The sequence below is a fragment of the Zootoca vivipara genome, chromosome 2 (genome assembly GCF_965207765.1).
Source record: "Zootoca vivipara chromosome 2, rZooViv2.hap1.1, whole genome shotgun sequence".
Taxonomy (NCBI): domain Eukaryota; kingdom Metazoa; phylum Chordata; class Lepidosauria; order Squamata; family Lacertidae; genus Zootoca; species Zootoca vivipara.
The window spans coordinates 86,582,478-86,599,786 of record NC_142584.1 but is presented as its reverse complement, the minus strand read 5'-3'; the positions used below and the strand labels follow the sequence as shown (position 1 = coordinate 86,599,786).

Below are 17,309 nucleotides of genomic sequence, written 5' to 3'. Positions count from 1 at the left end.
CTGTCCTGAATCTTCCAACATTCAACTTCATTGAAGAACGACAAATTACTGGTATTTTCTTCAACCTTATCCTTCTCTATCCCACAGAGGGTCATGTTTTCCTAGGCCTGACAACTAAAGGAGTTTGCACTGAAGAGTCCCTTTTAGTAAATCTGGGGAAGAAAAGTTTTGCTGTCCCTTTTAGTAAATCTGGGGAAGAAAAGTTTCAAAAACTACCTGGGATAAGTGTTTTTAACATCAGGAGAGCTGGTCTTGGGCTAATCTGTTTTGAAATTTGAGTTTTGTAGCAGTAGGTCATGTGAATGAACAATTGATATTTGCAGTCGATGGGAGAATCTCTGGAGTTCTAGAGAGAGCGAAGAGGAGGAGGAGGCAGGTCACGCCTGTTTAGAGGATATACCAGTTCTGAAGTCCATCACATGCAGTAGTCAGGGTAGTGAGGCAGAGGAAGAAGAACATGAGGAAGATGAGAGCCCTAGGAATGCCAGCTCGTGAGTGAAAAACCAGAGATATAAGACTATACTATGAACATAGACGTATATTTAAATCTTAGCTTGTTTCTATCTCATTATCAGTTTATAGTTATTGGTTCACAGTATATAAACAGAACAGTATTTTATTTATATATTTGTGGCATTTATATTCTGCTTTTCAGGTGGACTTCACAAAGCAGTTTATGTGAGATTGCTACAACAATAAGCATTGGGTGTTAATTTTTAAAATAAGTTGTAATAACATGGAAAAGACAGCCACTTAGACAAAGCTGTAATTGCTTCTCTCTGCTCCCCGTCAGGGCACTTTGTGGTGATAGAGAAGGGAGGGACCATTACTGGGAGCTGGATTATAGTGACTCACCAGACTATTTCTTTTTTCTCCACTCCGCTCAAGGCAAAGTGGAACCCCCATCAGGGCAGATAGAGGCTCCTGTGAAGACTGTTGGATGATAGGGAAGGGCCCTGCTGGAAACTGGATGATAGCAGCTCACCAGGCTATTTTGTGACCACCTGAGGTTCCCTTAAAGCGACCTCACAGTGTTTGTCCATACTTCTCCCTTCCAACAAATTTCTCCATTTCTTGACTCTTAAGGATAGTATCCAACATTTCTCAGCATAAGTTCTGGCAGTCTTCAACAGAGGTTGAATGTTTTCTCGAACTCAAGTTTTCAAAAATTTCCATGTTTGTATAGCACAACTTGACTCTAGGGATCTGTAGGCCACACAGATGTTGTCTGAAGAGATTCCTGGAGTTCCAGGTAATTGTTGAAAGGGACAGTTAATGCAGGTCGACAGTGTTGCCCCTCGTGGTCCCCCCCCCCCGGCTAATCAGAAACTGGCATTTTTTCCACTTGAATAGATTGACTCCTACGGCTTATGGCCAAATAGCATTTATTTTAATAGACAGAATTTTAATTTATTTTAATAGAAGGGTTTGAACAGCAGTTTGCCAAGGATCATTTTGAAGGAAAACAGCCTTCTGTAGATGGTGGGATAAGAGCAGGTATCCCCAAACTTCGGCCCTCCAGATGTTTTGGATTACAATTCCCATCATCCCTGACCATTGGTCCTCTTAGCTAGGGATCATGGGAGTTGTAGGCCAAAGCATCTGGAGGGCCGCAGTTTGGGGATGCCTGGATAAGAGGTATATTTGGGGTTTTTTTTCTTTTGTACTTGTGTGCAGTTGTGCAATTGAAAGGGAGCTCTACATATATAAGAATGAGGGTCAAGAGTAGGGTTGCCAGACTCAATAGAGGACAGGACTTCTGTGCCTTTAATTGCCCTGCTCTCCTTTGAGTCTGGAAACCTTAAAGAGAAACCAGCAGACTCTTTGCTTAATTTCCAAGCAAGTTTTAGGTAAGGTTCCAAGTTTTAGGTAAGGTGGGGTGGAGACTCCTTTCCAGACTGAGGAGTCACAGCCCCACCCAGCCAACCTTCCAGGTGCTGCATGCCACTTGTGAGTGCAGCCAAAATAGGTGTGACCATGCACCTGTCTTCATTGCTGCGCAGTAGTATCAGCTAAGCTGAGGGAGGAGGAGATAATCAGGAAGGGTTTGAAGAACCCCTCCTCGTGATCTCTCTCAAAAACTACACACATCCACACAACACAGACCTCTTTGCCTTTGCATCATCTGAGCAATTGGGGGCAGATGGTTGGTTGGAAAGGGATTAGAAAACTCTGTTTATACAGCAGACAGCCATAGCAGAGAACACTAGGGGCTATCTGTTGCTTTGCAGTTCATCAGAACTGTTTATAACTATCATAATTGGCTTCTCCTTTTGTGCTTGGTAGAGATGAACACAATGACATCTTAGCTGTGGCAGATTGGGGACAAAGGCTTTCCTTTTATCAGCTCAGTGGCAAGCAAGTAAGTGTTATATTAATACAATGCCTTGGAAAGTACACTTTTTATTTTCTTCCTGGGAAAGAACTGAGTTTAAAGTTCCCCTTATCCAGTAAGGTGTGACTTTAAAATTATAGGCCTGCCTGCTGGCCCTTTGTACAGTAAAGCATTTATATTTTTCTATATAAATCATTAGCAGCTCATGGCTTGGATTTGCAAGTTGCTAAGGAGATAAAAAGCATTGTCTCCTTGATCATTAGCCAGTACAAGCTGTACTGTTTCCCAGGTATGCATTAGGGTAGCTCCACAGCTGTGCTGAGTGGCGCCATTTGTCAATATTGCCGTGTGCTTCAGAGCCAAGGACTGCTGAACGGGAGTATCCTGACCAGGTTCCATTGACTGGTTTGAAGAACAAAACTGGTATATGAGGTAGACTTGCCACCTGCTACCAGAGCTAAAGACCGATTGTAACCTAAAAGCATTAATTAAGGAAGGAAAAGGAAAGCCTGTGAGATCAAACAGCGATATGTGACAGATTTAATAGGAACATGTATTTAATTACTGTGTTACCTATGAACTTTAAAAAAATATATATCTGATGTCTTCTTTCATATTGTTCTAGATTGGAAAAGACAGAGTCCTGAACTTTGACCCCTGCTGTGTTAGCTATTTTTCAAAAGGAGAATACATTTTAATTGGAGGCTCCGACAAACAAGTCTCCCTCTACACGAAAGATGGTGTGCGCCTTGGCACCATAGGGGAACAGAACACGTGGGTGTGGACGTGTAAAGCGAAGCCAGATTCCAATTACGTGGTAAGAGTGAATTGGTAAAAGCCCTTGCACATGTGGAACTGCAAGGGGACCCCCCCACTTTGGGGTCATGATTTTGTTCCCACGCTCCTTGGTTCCAAAACCATCAAATGTGAGGGATAAGTTAGTCATGAGACATACAGTCGTACCTTGGTTGACAAATACCATAGCGGTTGAACGTTTTGGCTCCTGAACACCGCAATCCCGGAAGTGAGTGTTCCGGTTTGCGAAAGTTCTTTTTCAGCCCGTATGGATGGCGCACGAGAGCAGCGGATGGCGCATGGGAGCTGCAGCCCATACGGACACCACTCTACAGCTGGGAGGAGGCAGGGGCCATCTTGACACCCACACCCACACCCAGAGTGGCACCTGGGATGGCCCGCCCCCTCTGCCCCCCACTTCGTACACCCCTGCTTGGAAGTCAAACGTTTTGGAAGTCGAACGGACTTTCAGAATGTATTCCGTTCAGCTTCCAAGGTACAACTGTCATGCAAAACAAATGGCATGAAGGTGGCTTTTTACAGTTCTTAGAACAACATGTGTCCCAGGGACCATTTCATGCGTTACAAAGAGAGGCAAATCTGAGAATACAGTCAACAGGACAACACAGCTGTTCACAGCTGGTGTTGCCGTACGACACCTGTTTTTGGCAGACATATTTGTTGCATTCTCCTGTGGGTGGCGAATGGAAGGCATGTGGATTAAGGTCTCCCACAAATGTAGTTAACAGCCAGATAACGTAACGATTAAGAACAGGTTTGTGCTAGGAAAATTCACTGAGCTCTCTGGCATTTTGCCTTAACTTTAATAATACTGATTTAAAACTAACATGCACATTGGGGCATATAACAGATGAATAATGCCTCCAATGTCTCCTACCATTTTCCATTTCATTTTTCTCTTACGTGTTCAGATTTGTCTATTTGAAAGGCAAAATCTGCCTCTTACTTGGTACAATGATCTTTTAAAAAGGTCAAGTAATCTAAGAAGGTTGCCACCTTTTCAGATGGTTCAGATACATAACCATATGGTTTTCGACTTCTGGTGATCTTTTGCTTTCTCTTCAGGCAGTAGGATGCGAGGATGGAACAATTTCATTTTATCAGCTGATTTTCAGCACAGTCCATGGCCTTTATAAGGACCGCTATGCTTACAGGGACAGTATGACCGATGTTATTGTCCAGCACCTCATCACAGAGCAAAAAGGTAGCTTTTGAGGGGCATGTCTCTCAACTTGGGTGGATAGATACAGCTTAATTGCTGTCTGCACATTTGACAGTACAAAGTGTATTTAAATGGAAAACATTGATCTGCTGTTTTATACCATGAGTATGAAGGTTACAACAATCAATGGAGGCCCTGCTTTTTTATTTGGCACCAAAAGTGGTCAAGGCAGGGCCTTCTTTGTGGTGGCTGCTCAGCTTAAATATTACTTCCCAAAAGAAGTTAGACTAGTGCTATTCCTGAGATACTCACTCTGGCTTTTAATGAAGTTTCCTACTCTCTCTACTTTTAATCCTTGCTCTTAGTTCTGTTAAATTATCATAATGTTTCAAATTCTCCAGTGCTAAACATTTTTGTGAGCCCTTTTTAGGGCTGAACAACAATCTAGAAGTGGTTTTCTAGATAAATAAAGTTTGCCTGAAAATGTTTTACGTAGAGCTCTCAGCAAAAAAGTGTCCCCGGATTCATTGAAAAAAATCTGGTAACCATATATAAAGGGCCCTATTACCTTCAGTAGCTTAGGGCCTTATCAAACCTAAATCCGGCCCTGGATGTGGGCATATTCCTGCCCCCAAACCAGCCCATCCATTGCAACATTGAGGGAAAGACACTTACATTAGCCACTACAGCACTTGTTCACAAAGAGAAGTTCTTTGCACCTCTCCTTTGTTTGAAACTGATGAGAGGGTGGATGTCCAATCCTAGCATCTATTATGAAATGTGGGCATCTGTAAGGATGTGCATTCAAACAGGCTGATTCATTGCACCCAGAGACAGAGCAGGAAAAGAAGCAGTTTCTCATTGATGGTGGATAGTTGTTGAAACCTTTTATGGGCACCATAGGAATACTAGTGGGCACAGTGGTACCTACAAGTGTCACATTAGCGACACCTTTTTAAACTAGTAAAAAGAATGAGTACTAGTAATAAGTGGCTTCTAATAATCGGCACCAGATATCTGTCTTGTGTCGTATGAATCTAAATAAATGCTGCAGTAGGATTTAAAGCACTTTAACTTAACCCTGCAAATCAGTTTACTATTTTCTTTTCTTTCGTTCCAGTTCGCATTAAAAACAGAGAGCTTGTCAAGAAAATTGCGATATACAAAAACAGATTAGCAATCCAGTTGCCAGAGAAAATCCAGATTTATGAGCTATATTCTGATGATTCTTCAGACATGCATTATCGTGTGAAGGAAAAGATAGCAAAAAAGTTTGAATGCAACTTATTGGTTGTGTGTTCTGAGCACATTATTTTATGCCAGGTAATTAATAAATATATACTTTAAAATGAACTATATACACATATTGAAATATTTTTTACTAATAAGGGTTTCTTGGGCTGAAATCATCCATAATGAGCTAGTTTATTTCAGAGATGGCTGGTGCATATATTTTTTTTCACCTGTCCCATCCCAGATGTAATACATACATAGCTTGCCCAAAATGTGGTATTTAAAAGAAACATCAACATTTCGTTGGGGGTTAGATTCCAACCCTTAACCATAGCAGTATTATCCCTTTTATTTGGTTGCTATCAGAATGTGAATAAAATGTAGCCAGGAAATAATCTGTCCTTGCTTTTGACACAGTTGTTCTTGGAGACACTAAAATGGTTTGCTGCAGACACTCAATACAACAATCTAGATGGTAAAATAATCTGTGGCTATCCTTTAAATGCTGTCTGGTAGTTATTTTTGTCTTACCTGAGGATTCTGTCCTGCTTTGATGCAGTCTTGAATAATTAGATTATAATCTGTGGTTGTAAACATTTCTAATGTTTACTTCCAATCCTTGAAGAATTGTAGATACTGTAAAAACAGCGTTGTTGTATTGTTTGCTGGTGCCAGGGATACAGAGGGTTCGCGGAGCCCTCCACACCACCTTGTCCTCGCCACCAGAGCCAAGCGGAGCCACGCCGTGCCACTTGCTCGCCCACCCAGGGAGCAGCCCGGCTGGCTGATGTGGCCCTTGGCAGGCAAATCCCCCCGACGCTGGCCCAGGCAGCCATTCAACGAGGGGGACACGGTGGTGAGGCCAGGCTCTGGGGCTCAGAGACCCCTGGCGGCAGGCAGGGTGGGATGGGGATCCCAGGGGGGCATGCTTGGTTTGCGCCCCTCAGAATCATGCGCCCAGGCGTAAGGCCCCACTCACTACACCCCCGTGTAAAACTTTCCTCACCTGTTGCAATGTAAGGGGGGTTGATGAGTTGAAAATCAGACTGATATCTGTACCTTGAATGCCTAGCGTTAAAAAGGCCTGGCATGTGTACATCACTGTTAGGCTGAGAGATATGAGAATTACTTAAATGAGAATGTAACATGTTCTTCCCTTTTTTAGGAGAAAAGGCTCCAGTGCCTCTCATTCAGTGGTACAAAAGAAAGGGAGTGGCTGATGGAGTCTCTCATTCGGTACATAAAAGTAATTGGTGGACCTCCAGGCCGAGAAGGACTTTTAGTGGGACTAAAGAATGGCCAGGTGACTTTTTGTGATTCATAGGATTTTGTGAAATTTGTACACATTAAGGAGATGATTTAGATGCTAAAGGGCCCAGTCAATAGGCTGAAATTGTATATTTGCTTCTTAGTGTCTTTGGCTGCTCTTTAAGTGACATGTTATTTGGTTTTTTTGCACGTTCTGTTTTTGATGGTTACCAATAATTACATGTTCTCAGAAAGCGGCAGTTAATCAAAAGCTTCCTTTGCCACTTCTTTCCTTTGGATGAAGTTACTGCACTAGCTTCCTGGTAAGCTGGTTGCTGTTGCTTACCAGTGGGGAGAGGGGAAGAGGCAAAGTGGCAGGGATATTGGCAGGGTGCAGTTGCACTGTGCCAGATTGGCTCTGAGGTGTGTTCCCACCACATCAACCTTCCTGCCACTTTGCAACAGTGACCCACCTGTTGGGAAACTAATGCACCCCACCTAGAAAGCTGTTTCTGCTTTTAGGCCTCATTATATTAAATGCCATTTTGGTATATTTGGGGAAGGAGAATCAAAGTGTGAAGTTAATTTTTGCTTCTGATTCTTGTGACCCTAAACCTAGCCATCATCTTGCCTCATTTTTTATTATTATTTATAATCAAGGAAGTAATATTGGCAAAAGCGAACAGTCTGCTTTAAATTTGCTAAACTAATTATTCTCCGGAGTTTTTATTCTCCAGCACATGAGACTGACAAATAAGAATAGTATTGCTTTTAAGAAGTATTTTATTAACCCTCTGAATTTAATCACATCCAGATTCTAAAGATATTTGTAGACAATCCTTTTGCAATTGTCTTGCTGAAACAATCCACAGCTGTGCGCTGCTTGGATATGAGTGCATCTCGAAACAAGCTGGCAGTGGTTGATGAAAATGACACCTGTCTAGTGTATGATATTAACACCAAAGAGTTACTCTTTCAGGTAAACATTTGGAAACTCTATCCCTTCCCTTCCTTTGTCTATCCCTAGCCACATGATTGCAAAGAGCTAAATCAGAGAAATAGCTCTATCAGGCTGCTCCTTTCTCACCCTGTAGCTTAGAGAAAGGTTTCCCAAAAGGATGAGAAAGGAGACTGCTTGGATAGTTATTAGGAGTTGTTAGACCCAGGTGGCGCTCTGGGTTAAACCACAGAGCCTAGGGCTTGCTGATCAGAAGGTTGGCGGTTCGAATCCCTGCAACGGGGTGAGCTCCCGTTGCTCGGTCCCAGCTCCTGCCCACCTAGCAGTTCGAAAGCACATAAAAGTGCAAGTAGATAAATAGGGACCGCTCCGGCGGGAAGGTAAACGGCGTTTCCGTGCGCTGCTCTGGTTCGCCAGAAGCAGCTTTGTCATGCTGGCCACATGACCCGGAAGCTGTCTGTGGAGAAACGCCGGCTCCCTTGGCCTATAGAGCGAGATGAGCGCCGCAATCCCAGAGTCGGACACGACTGGACCTGATGGTCAGGGGCCCCTTTACCTTTTTAGCTACTAAAAAGAGGATGGGGGACCTCTGGCCAGTGGATCAATAGTGACCCACTAGGAAGTCCAAGTTGACCCGTCAGGCCTTCTTCAAGCATGATCATGTACCATAAATGAAGACCATTCATTTTTTTTTGTATTGCATGTTGTTTGATCATCCTCTAGGAACCCAACGCTAACAGTGTGGCTTGGAACACACAGTGTGAGGACATGCTCTGTTTCTCTGGTGGTGGATATCTCAACATCAAAGCTAGTAACTTTCCTGTCCATCAGCAGAAACTTCAGGGCTTCGTTGTGGGATACAATGGTTCCAAAATTTTCTGTCTCCATGTTTTTTCCATGACTGCTGTTGAAGTTCCCCAGGTAATCTTTAATCTTGTTCATTAATTCTTTTCGTTGCTGATGTTAGCATTAGCACATTAGCATTATCTTAAGTGCTCCTGAAACATGTCTACTTTCTGTTTAAAATATTTCTCCGCCAGCATTTGGCCTTCCTTTCATGAATAATGTCTGTAGTTTTATGGTTGGAGGAGAAAGAGATAGTTTCCCCTGTCCTATGAGAGGTAGGTGAAAGTTTATTGTGTTAATCATTTGACACAACAATACAGAATAAAAACAGGTAGACAAGAAAACTACTAGTAAAATTTGGCATTACCAACTGCAATTACGTATTATTCCATGGCATGCTTTCACTTTATTCTGCTGTTTCTCCTATCCTATTACTATAGTTATAGGTAACTTTCTCTCTCTGTTTTTTCTTTCGTTTTGGTGAAGTTCCAGCCAAATGCTTGTGACTTGTTCAATTACCAGTTGTAACAAAATAAAAATTTCCTTCAGTAGCACCTTAAAGACCAACTAAGTTTTTATTTTGGTATGAGCTTTCGTGTGCATGCACACTTCATCAGATACCAGTTGTGTTGTTCAAACATTTTAGATCAACAACAAATGTGATTTGTCCCTAAGAAAACCGTGTTCTCAATTGTTTGGGCATGATAGAAAGTACTAGCAATAGAGCCACTGAAGTATTTAGTATAATAAGTAAAAGCCAATGGTGTCAGTCCACCAGCGGAACAGACCTCTGCAGCAGGATTTCCACTTATCCCCATTGCAACCTTCTGTGCACCCCCAAAGTCTGTTCCAGAAGTTTGTGGGGACTGCAGGTATTGGGAAGAGAGGAAAGGAAAATCTGGTTGCGCAAATGGAAGGTTGCTTGCACAGTGTTGGATTACAGGAATAGTTCACTTAATGGCCAAGTTCAGATGTATTTATTACAATACAATATTTATTTATTTATTACAATAAGTAAACCTATGCTTAAGCCTTGTGAGTATATACTTCACCCTTATGACATGCCTTTCGTCCTCCTTGGTGCACTGCAATTAACTCAAAAGTCTTCAGCTTATCATAGTTATCCATTACCTGAAGCGGGGAAACTATGGTTACCAGAATTTAAACAAGTCATGGTCTTAACTCGCGGTTTGATGTTGGGTTAAGATCCTTGCTTGTTTGTATCCTGGCAACCATAGTTTCTTGATCTGAACAAAAAGGGAAATAATTAACTGAAAAATTCCTGAGTTAATTGTGGCATGCTAAGAAGGAAAAGGGGTAACATGAGAACAATGTGGGCAGGCCTGAGGTACATGCACATCTCAACCTATTAAGGCGAGACACAAACCAGACCGTTAAGTTTGTAGGGACTTCTTTGGAAATGCCTTTCTTTGTATTGTTTAAAATTTTAAAAAGTATGATGGTGGAATTTGTGCTTGATTTTGCACTTTGTGTCCATTCACAACTGACTAACATTAGCAGAAAGAATGCAGAACTGGGGTTTAAATTTAGCTGTTTTGCATTTACATGATCAAAGATCTAGCAAATGCCACTTAAAATTAAAGGATTTTGGAATGCACTTGTTTTCCACTTGGCTTACATTTAAAGGAAAAGAAACTGAGGGGGTTGTATAGAGCTTTGGCTTGGAGCTGGTGGCCACCCTTTTAAATAATGACTTGAATAAGAGCAGACAACAAAGTTGTCACAATTACGTCTTCGCTTTGTGTCCATCTATATTTTGGAGTATAGGATAGGAGGATAGGATTAGAAATGAAAATCATCTCGACTGAGTGTACTATAAAGTTCAGCAAAAATTCTATTTACACTTTAATTGTGTATAGAGAAAAAATATAAAAATACAAAAGATGGTAGACATGCAGAGGAGGATGTGAGGTTCATGACTGATCATAAACTGGACCTTTGCCAGCATTGTTGCAAATGCCATTTAGGCAAGTTTCTACGCAAAGGGAAAAATTGAGCACAAAAGAATAAATCAACATGAATCTGACATTTCAGCATTCTGGGACAATGTACATGCCCTTGAAGTGGCCATCCTGAAGAAAAGGAACTTAAAACAGAGACTGCAAAGTAAAATTACTGAATTACAGTCTGCTAAGAGGTCTGATATGGGATGCGGGTGGTGCTATGGGTTAAACCACAGAGCCTAGGGCTTGCTGACCAGAAGGTCGGTGGTTCGAATCCCCGCGATGGGGTGAGCTCCCGTTGCTCGGTCCCAGCTCCTGCCCACCTAGCAGTTCGAAAGCACGTCAAAGTGCAAGTAGATAGATAGGTACCGCTCCGGCGGGAAGGTAAACGGTGTTTCCGTGTGCTGCTCTGGTTCGCCAGAAGTGGCTTTGTCATGCTGGCCACATGACCTGGAAGCTGTACGCCAGCTTCCTCGGCCAATAAAGCGAGATGAGCGCCACAACCCCAGAGTCGGTCATGACTGGACCTAATGGTCAGGGGTCCCTTTACCTTTACCTTTACCTTAAGAGGTCCGATCATGTCACTTGTGGATTGAACTGAGACAAAGGATTTTAGCACCTTAAGGGGACAATCCTGTGGCAAGATCCAGTGGAATGAGTAGTTTAGGGTGCAGCAGAGGTCCAGCTTAGTCAGGGTTAAGTTTCCAACCCAAGCTCAGCTGAAGATACTCAGGTATAGCATGCTCAGCTGGCAGAACCAAGTCTGGTGTAAGTCCTGCAAAAGGGGCATTCTGGAGCCTTGGTGGGGGTGAGACCAGGGAGAGGGGACCCAGGCTGAATCCTAAGGCCACTTAGCTCAATCACAAGACGTGGCCACAGAACATTAGTTTATAGACTTCTTTTTCCTCTGCCAGACATAAGCAGATCAGCCGTGCTGCTTAGCTGAGTTTGGATACGGTGTAACTTTACTGTGGCTTAATTTACATTAGCTTGCTTTCCCTTAGTTCCATGTACATAGCATTGCTCCCTCAATGTGCTACTTGGCTTAGTAATGGTAAGAAGTCTGTGTCATCAAGAGCCGTGAATGTGAATGAGCCCTGTTAATTAGATCCTTTTCTGCATTTCTTCTTACCTCACTTCTTTGAATCTTACCTTAGTATACATGTACACCAGGGGTGGGGAACACTGGCCTCAGGACCAAATATGACCATCGAAGGTTCTTAGGACACTCCCCAGGCCACACCCCTCACTGGTTCTGCTCTGTGACTGGCTTGAATGAATCCTTGAATTGAAATACCGTAATGTCTCCGTAATGTCTAGATGGGTGACTTTTGCATGGCTGAAATGTAGCCTGCTGTACTCATCTGATGTCCCACCCACTTTTGTTTATGGCCCCATCCACCCCTGGAATGTGGCCCCTAAGAGGTTCCGTCTGAGGCAATGCAACCTTTGACTTGAAAAGGGTCCCCCACTCCTAATATACAGGTGGAACTCGGAAAATTAGAATATCACCAAAAAGTGCATTTATTGCTGTCCTATGAGATCTCTCCCTCTGAATTGCTCAAACTGGATCTAAATGCAGCAAAAAGGTGTATAAACCAAAGGTTGGATGATGCGGAGCTATACCAAAATTGTTTAGCTGGCGGGGGAGTCTGCTCGCCGTTAAATATCGGCATAACCCCTATTTACCGTGCTCCGTTCTACTTAACAACGCTTACGGCCGCGTCTCATCAATATGCCTTCATTAAAGCTAGGTTCAATGTTTTTCCAACTAACGTGCTGAGACATAGATTTACTAAGAGCCAAGTCTCTTCAATGTGTGCTTGCGAAATGAAATCAACTGAATCTTTACACCATGTTATGTTTATCTGCCCTATGTACAGTTCGGCTCGTGCTAGTATATTAAACTCCATAATCCAGCCTATGGCTGACAATCCAGTTGACCTTCAGCTAGCCTGGGTTCTTCAAGTTGTGGACCCTTATATTACTCTACAGGTTGCTAAATTCCTAACAGCCGTCCTCTCGTACAAGAGACGGAATGGAATGTTAGCTGATTATTGATAGTTATAAGAATTTTTTTAATTCTTTTAATGAGGGTGAAAGAGGAGAGCGCAAAATATGGTCTGAAGCTCAACATCAAAAAAACCAAGATCATGGCCACCGGTCCCATCACCTCCTGGCAAATAGAAGGGGAAGAAATGGAGGCAGTGAGAGATTTTACTTTCTTGGGCTCCTTGATCACTGCAGATGGTGACAGCAGTCACGAAATTAAAAGACGCCTGCTTCTTGGGAGAAAAGCAATGACAAATCTAGACAGCATCTTAAAAAGCAGAGACATCACCTTGCCGACAAAGGTCCGTATAGTTAAAGCTATGGTTTTCCCAGTAGTGATGTATGGAAGTGAGAGCTGGACCATAAGGAAGGCTGATCGCCGAAGAATTGATGCTTTTGAATTATGGTGCTGGAGGAGACTCTTGAGAGTCCCATGGACTGCTAGAAGATCAAACCTATCCATTCTTAAGGAAATCAGCCCTGAGTGCTCCCTGGAAGGACAGATCGTGAAGCTGAGGCTCCAATACTTTGGCCACCTCATGAGAAGAGAAGAATCCTTGGAAAAGACCCTGATGTTGGGAAAGATTGAGGGCACTAGGAGAAGGGGACGACAGAGGACAAGATGGTTGGACAGTGTTCTCGAAGCTACGAACATGAGTTTGACCAAACTGCGGGAGGCAGTGCAAGACAGGAGTGCCTGGCGTGCTATGGTCCATGGGGTCATGAAGAGTCGGACACGACTAAACGACTAAACAACAACAACAAGAATTTTTTTAAAATGACATCAGATATTGATTTTAGTTTAGCGCCTAATTTTTTAATCTCAATCTTAAACCTTCAAGATATGTTTTTGAATTGTTAATATTTGTCCTTGTGAGGTGTGAATTGTGTTATATTATCTGTGGTTTGTACGAGTCTGCGGTTTTTATTTATTTGTTTTGTTGTGTTGTGTTTTATGATGGGCGTACAGCCGAATAAACATCTTTGCTTGCTTGCTTTGCTTGCTTGCATTTATTTCAGTAATGCAACTTATTATTTTTTATTTTTCTTTTAATTTTTACAAATGCTTTATTTTGGAAATTCCACAGTAATAAAACAAATAGTTACAATAATACAAAAATAAAGAAGTGTGCATGCACACGAAAGCTCATACCAAAATAAAAACTTAGTTGGTCTTTAAGGTGCTACTGAAGGAATTTTTTTATTTTACAAAAATAAACATCACTATTACATTTTATTAATTACATTCCATTTATAATTGACCCGCCTCACGACAAATAATTACAATTACAACAAGGAAAGGCTTGACATATCTTGCTTTGCATGTCATGCATCTATCTCATATAGTATATTGGTTTCACCTTTTAAGTTGCATTACTGAAATAAATGCACTTTTTGACGATATTCTAATTTTCCGAGTTTCACTTGTATATCTATAATTTGGGGTAACGCATCATGTATCTGTACCTAGTTCACGAATGCAAATGTGTAATATATTTGCTGGCATTTAAGGTGCCACCAGACTCTTTACCATTTGGGTTGTCTTGTCAGCCAGAAATGGATTGGAAAAATACAGTTGTTTGGCACTGGTTAGAACATGGGTAGGCAAATTAAGGCCCGGGGGCCGGATCCGGCCCAATCGCCTTCTAAATCCGGCCTGCGGACGGTCTGGAAATCAGCGTGTTTTTACATGAGTAGAATGTGTCCTTTTTCTGTATTTAAAATGCATCTCTAGGTTATTTGTGGGGCATAGGAATTCGTTCATTCCCCCCCCCCCCAAAAAAATATTCCGGCCCACCACATGGTCTGAGGGACAGTGGTCTGGCCCCCTGCTGAAAAAGTTTGCTGACCGCTGGGTTAGACCCATGCAGGAATCTTTCAACTAGATGATTACAGAAATAGATGTGTACATTTGCATTTCACAATTAAATTAGCATGCTGGAGAAGGCAGAAAAGTTTAGCAGAGATGAAACAGCATAGAATACAAGAGGCAGGAGAAAATGTTGAATGCATTTTCATTTATTTATTAGCACAGAGAACGTTAGCACTTGCTTTGTAACATGGATTTCCCACCAGCAACTAAAGAATGTATTTGTTTTAGCACAAGGAGAATGAAGTTGCTTGAAAATATCTTTTAAATTATAGATGGGTGCAAACGTAGCCTTAAGGAAAGGGATATTAAAGGGGATCATGAAGTGGGAATAATTTTCAAACATTTAAAAGGCTGCCGTAAATGGTGATGGAGTAATTGCATTCTGTTGCTTTGACAGAGAGAAAACAGAATGCTATCTGCAAGAGCAGTTTGGCAACAGAACAAGTTAGCCAGGGGATGTGTTTTGGAATTCCCTACACATGAGATGTTTTGTATAAAATTCTTGGTAAACATCTGTTGAATAGCTTTCTTTAGTGAATACTGCTCTTAGAAAAAGAACACTGATCCAGCTAGTCACACTTAAAATGGTATTTATATGTGATTTATTCTGTCATAATGTGGATGGAGATGCACATTCAGACATGAAACCTATGGAAAGCAGTGCCATTTAGATGGGTGGCATTCATTATTTGGTTTGTAGTCGAGTGGACATTTGAATCAGATGCATGTCTTTCAGTTCCTGATCCAGCAAATGATAGAATTCAAATTTCCAAATTGAGGCACCAGGGCTACATTATTGGGGCTACATTATTTTATTGTATTCTACCGCGTCTGAAATTTTCTTTATAGCATCTTAGTGGGAAATGCAGGTTTGCCCTATAGTTATGGCCGCTGTGATATGATAGGAAGTTTATCAAGTGTAGGAAACCGCACTAATATCTTAATGCTTTACTTTGGTTTTTCAATTTGCAGTCAGCACCCATGTATCAATACTTGGAAAGAAAAATGTTCAAAGAAGCCTATAAGATTGCTTGCTTAGGAGTAACTGACACAGATTGGAAAGAGCTGGCTATGGAGGCTTTAGAAGGACTCGAATTTGAAACTGCCAAAAAGGTAAAGTGTTTCAGCTTCATATCTGAATCTTCTGCAATTTGTATTAGCATGCAGTTAGAGTAGACTAATTGTACATACATACCCAGCTGTATCACTAGGAACTGTGAGCTGTGTGCTTAAAAAAAATTATTCATGATTGTAAGGGGGCAGAGTTACAGAGAACAGCCCCCCATCATAAAGTCCAGCTCTTCAACCAGTCAGAGCTCCAGCAGTGGGTCCAGTGAAGGGCAGGAGGAAGTGAGCAGGTCGGTACAGGGCTCCGGCAGCATCCAAGAGCTGCAGCCTACCATGTTTCTCCGAAAATAAGACATAGCCATAAAATAAGCCGTAGCAGGATTTTTAAGCATTCAAGGAATATAAGCCATACCCTGAAAATAAGACATAGTGATAGGTGCAGCAGCAATGCCGGCCGCGGCAGGAGGAGGAGGAGGAGGAAAAAAATAAGACACCCCCTGAAAATAAGCCATAGTGTTTTGTTTTTTGAGGAAAAATAAATATAAGATGGTGTCTTATTTTCGGAGAAACACGGGTAGAGCTCCTATACAGGAAATGGCCAGCGGAGGAGCATCGGACAGGCGCCCTTTTCCCCCAACGCCTGATTTGAGGTGTGTCAGCTCCCAAACTACTTTGCTGGGCGCGTAGCCGGAAAGCGCCATTGCGAGATTCTGATGAAGACTGAACAGTCATGTTTCTCTTATCTCTTGCACTGTAAATAAGTATGCACCAATAAAAGTCTTAAAGACACGACGGTGTGGAGCGTCGTTACTCGAGGGTAGCCACCAGCATCCCTGACAATGATGAAAACATGTCATTTGTTCTCTTCTATTTCTGTTCAGAATGCGGAAAATCTAATGGACTAGGGGTTAGCACATACATTTTACTACTCAGGCTTTTAAATGCATGAGGAATCGTTAAATTCCAACTGGATTCCAGTGATAGGTAATGATTTAAATGTAAGTTTAATTAGAACAGCACTTTTCTCTATGGGTAGAAAAAAATCACCCATATTCACCCATCCTTGGCTGTGTTGACCACTATGTGGCAGCAAAGATTTATTTTGTTGTAACGTAATAAGCCTGCCTGCTTAAAAAAAAAAAGTTACAAATTTCTTTGCCAGTCTTCTTTTCTCTTTTATGAACTGCTTTAGCTTTGAATATGGACATTTATTCTATTTCTCTCTCATTCAGAAAAGCTTTATAAATGCCTTTATAAATGCCCTCCTGTGTTTGTTTATGGGGGGGGGGGGGTATACATACTTCACATGTTCCAGACAGTGTGCACTCTCTTAACATCTGGAGCACATGTGTCTTCTCATCCTGGCTGTGTGGAGTTGCATGGGCTTGGCCTTGGACATTGTAAACAAACCTAATAAGCGATAGCACATTTTCTTTCTCTTCTCCTTCTAATGTAAAGTCCCTTGCCGTTAGGACTAGGTAACATTGTGTTTCCTAACATTTGTACTTAACCTGTTTTCAAGTTATTTCTGATGTAGCGTGGGAAAATGTACTTGCTGATTAAATATATTGCCCACCTTTGTCCCGTCATGGAATTCAAGGTTGAGTACATGGAGTTTCCAGAGGATCTCCCATTCAGGCACTGACCAGATCTACTTCACTTCCAACATGGTTGCTGTGGTGTGTCCCTTCAGACCATGCCCTGGGACCATTCTTCATCATTTGTCTTTCTGCTTCAACAACCTTCTATTAAAT

The 17,309-nt window shown here is 42.0% G+C and overlaps 1 protein-coding gene across 4 annotated transcripts in view; it reads left to right on the top strand.

The window, feature by feature from the left end:
• The window catches only part of IFT122 (intraflagellar transport 122), a 65,196-nt gene that overhangs the window by 11,018 nt on the left and 36,869 nt on the right, over window positions 1–17,309 (top strand). For 3 of the 4 annotated variants that reach the window (XM_088662352.1, XM_088662355.1, XM_088662354.1), the window contains exons 8-15: window positions 2,287–2,362; window positions 2,961–3,152; window positions 4,217–4,355; window positions 5,434–5,636; window positions 6,712–6,849; window positions 7,609–7,773; window positions 8,476–8,673; window positions 15,460–15,600. In XM_088662352.1, the coding sequence (XP_088518478.1) occupies window positions 2,287–2,362; window positions 2,961–3,152; window positions 4,217–4,355; window positions 5,434–5,636; window positions 6,712–6,849; window positions 7,609–7,773; window positions 8,476–8,673; window positions 15,460–15,600 (1,252 nt within the window). Of the gene's footprint in view, window positions 1–323; window positions 492–2,286; window positions 2,363–2,960; window positions 3,153–4,216; window positions 4,356–5,433; window positions 5,637–6,711; window positions 6,850–7,608; window positions 7,774–8,475; window positions 8,674–15,459; window positions 15,601–17,309 lie in introns of all 4 variants that reach the window. The other variant, XM_088662356.1, reaches the window with a different exon arrangement.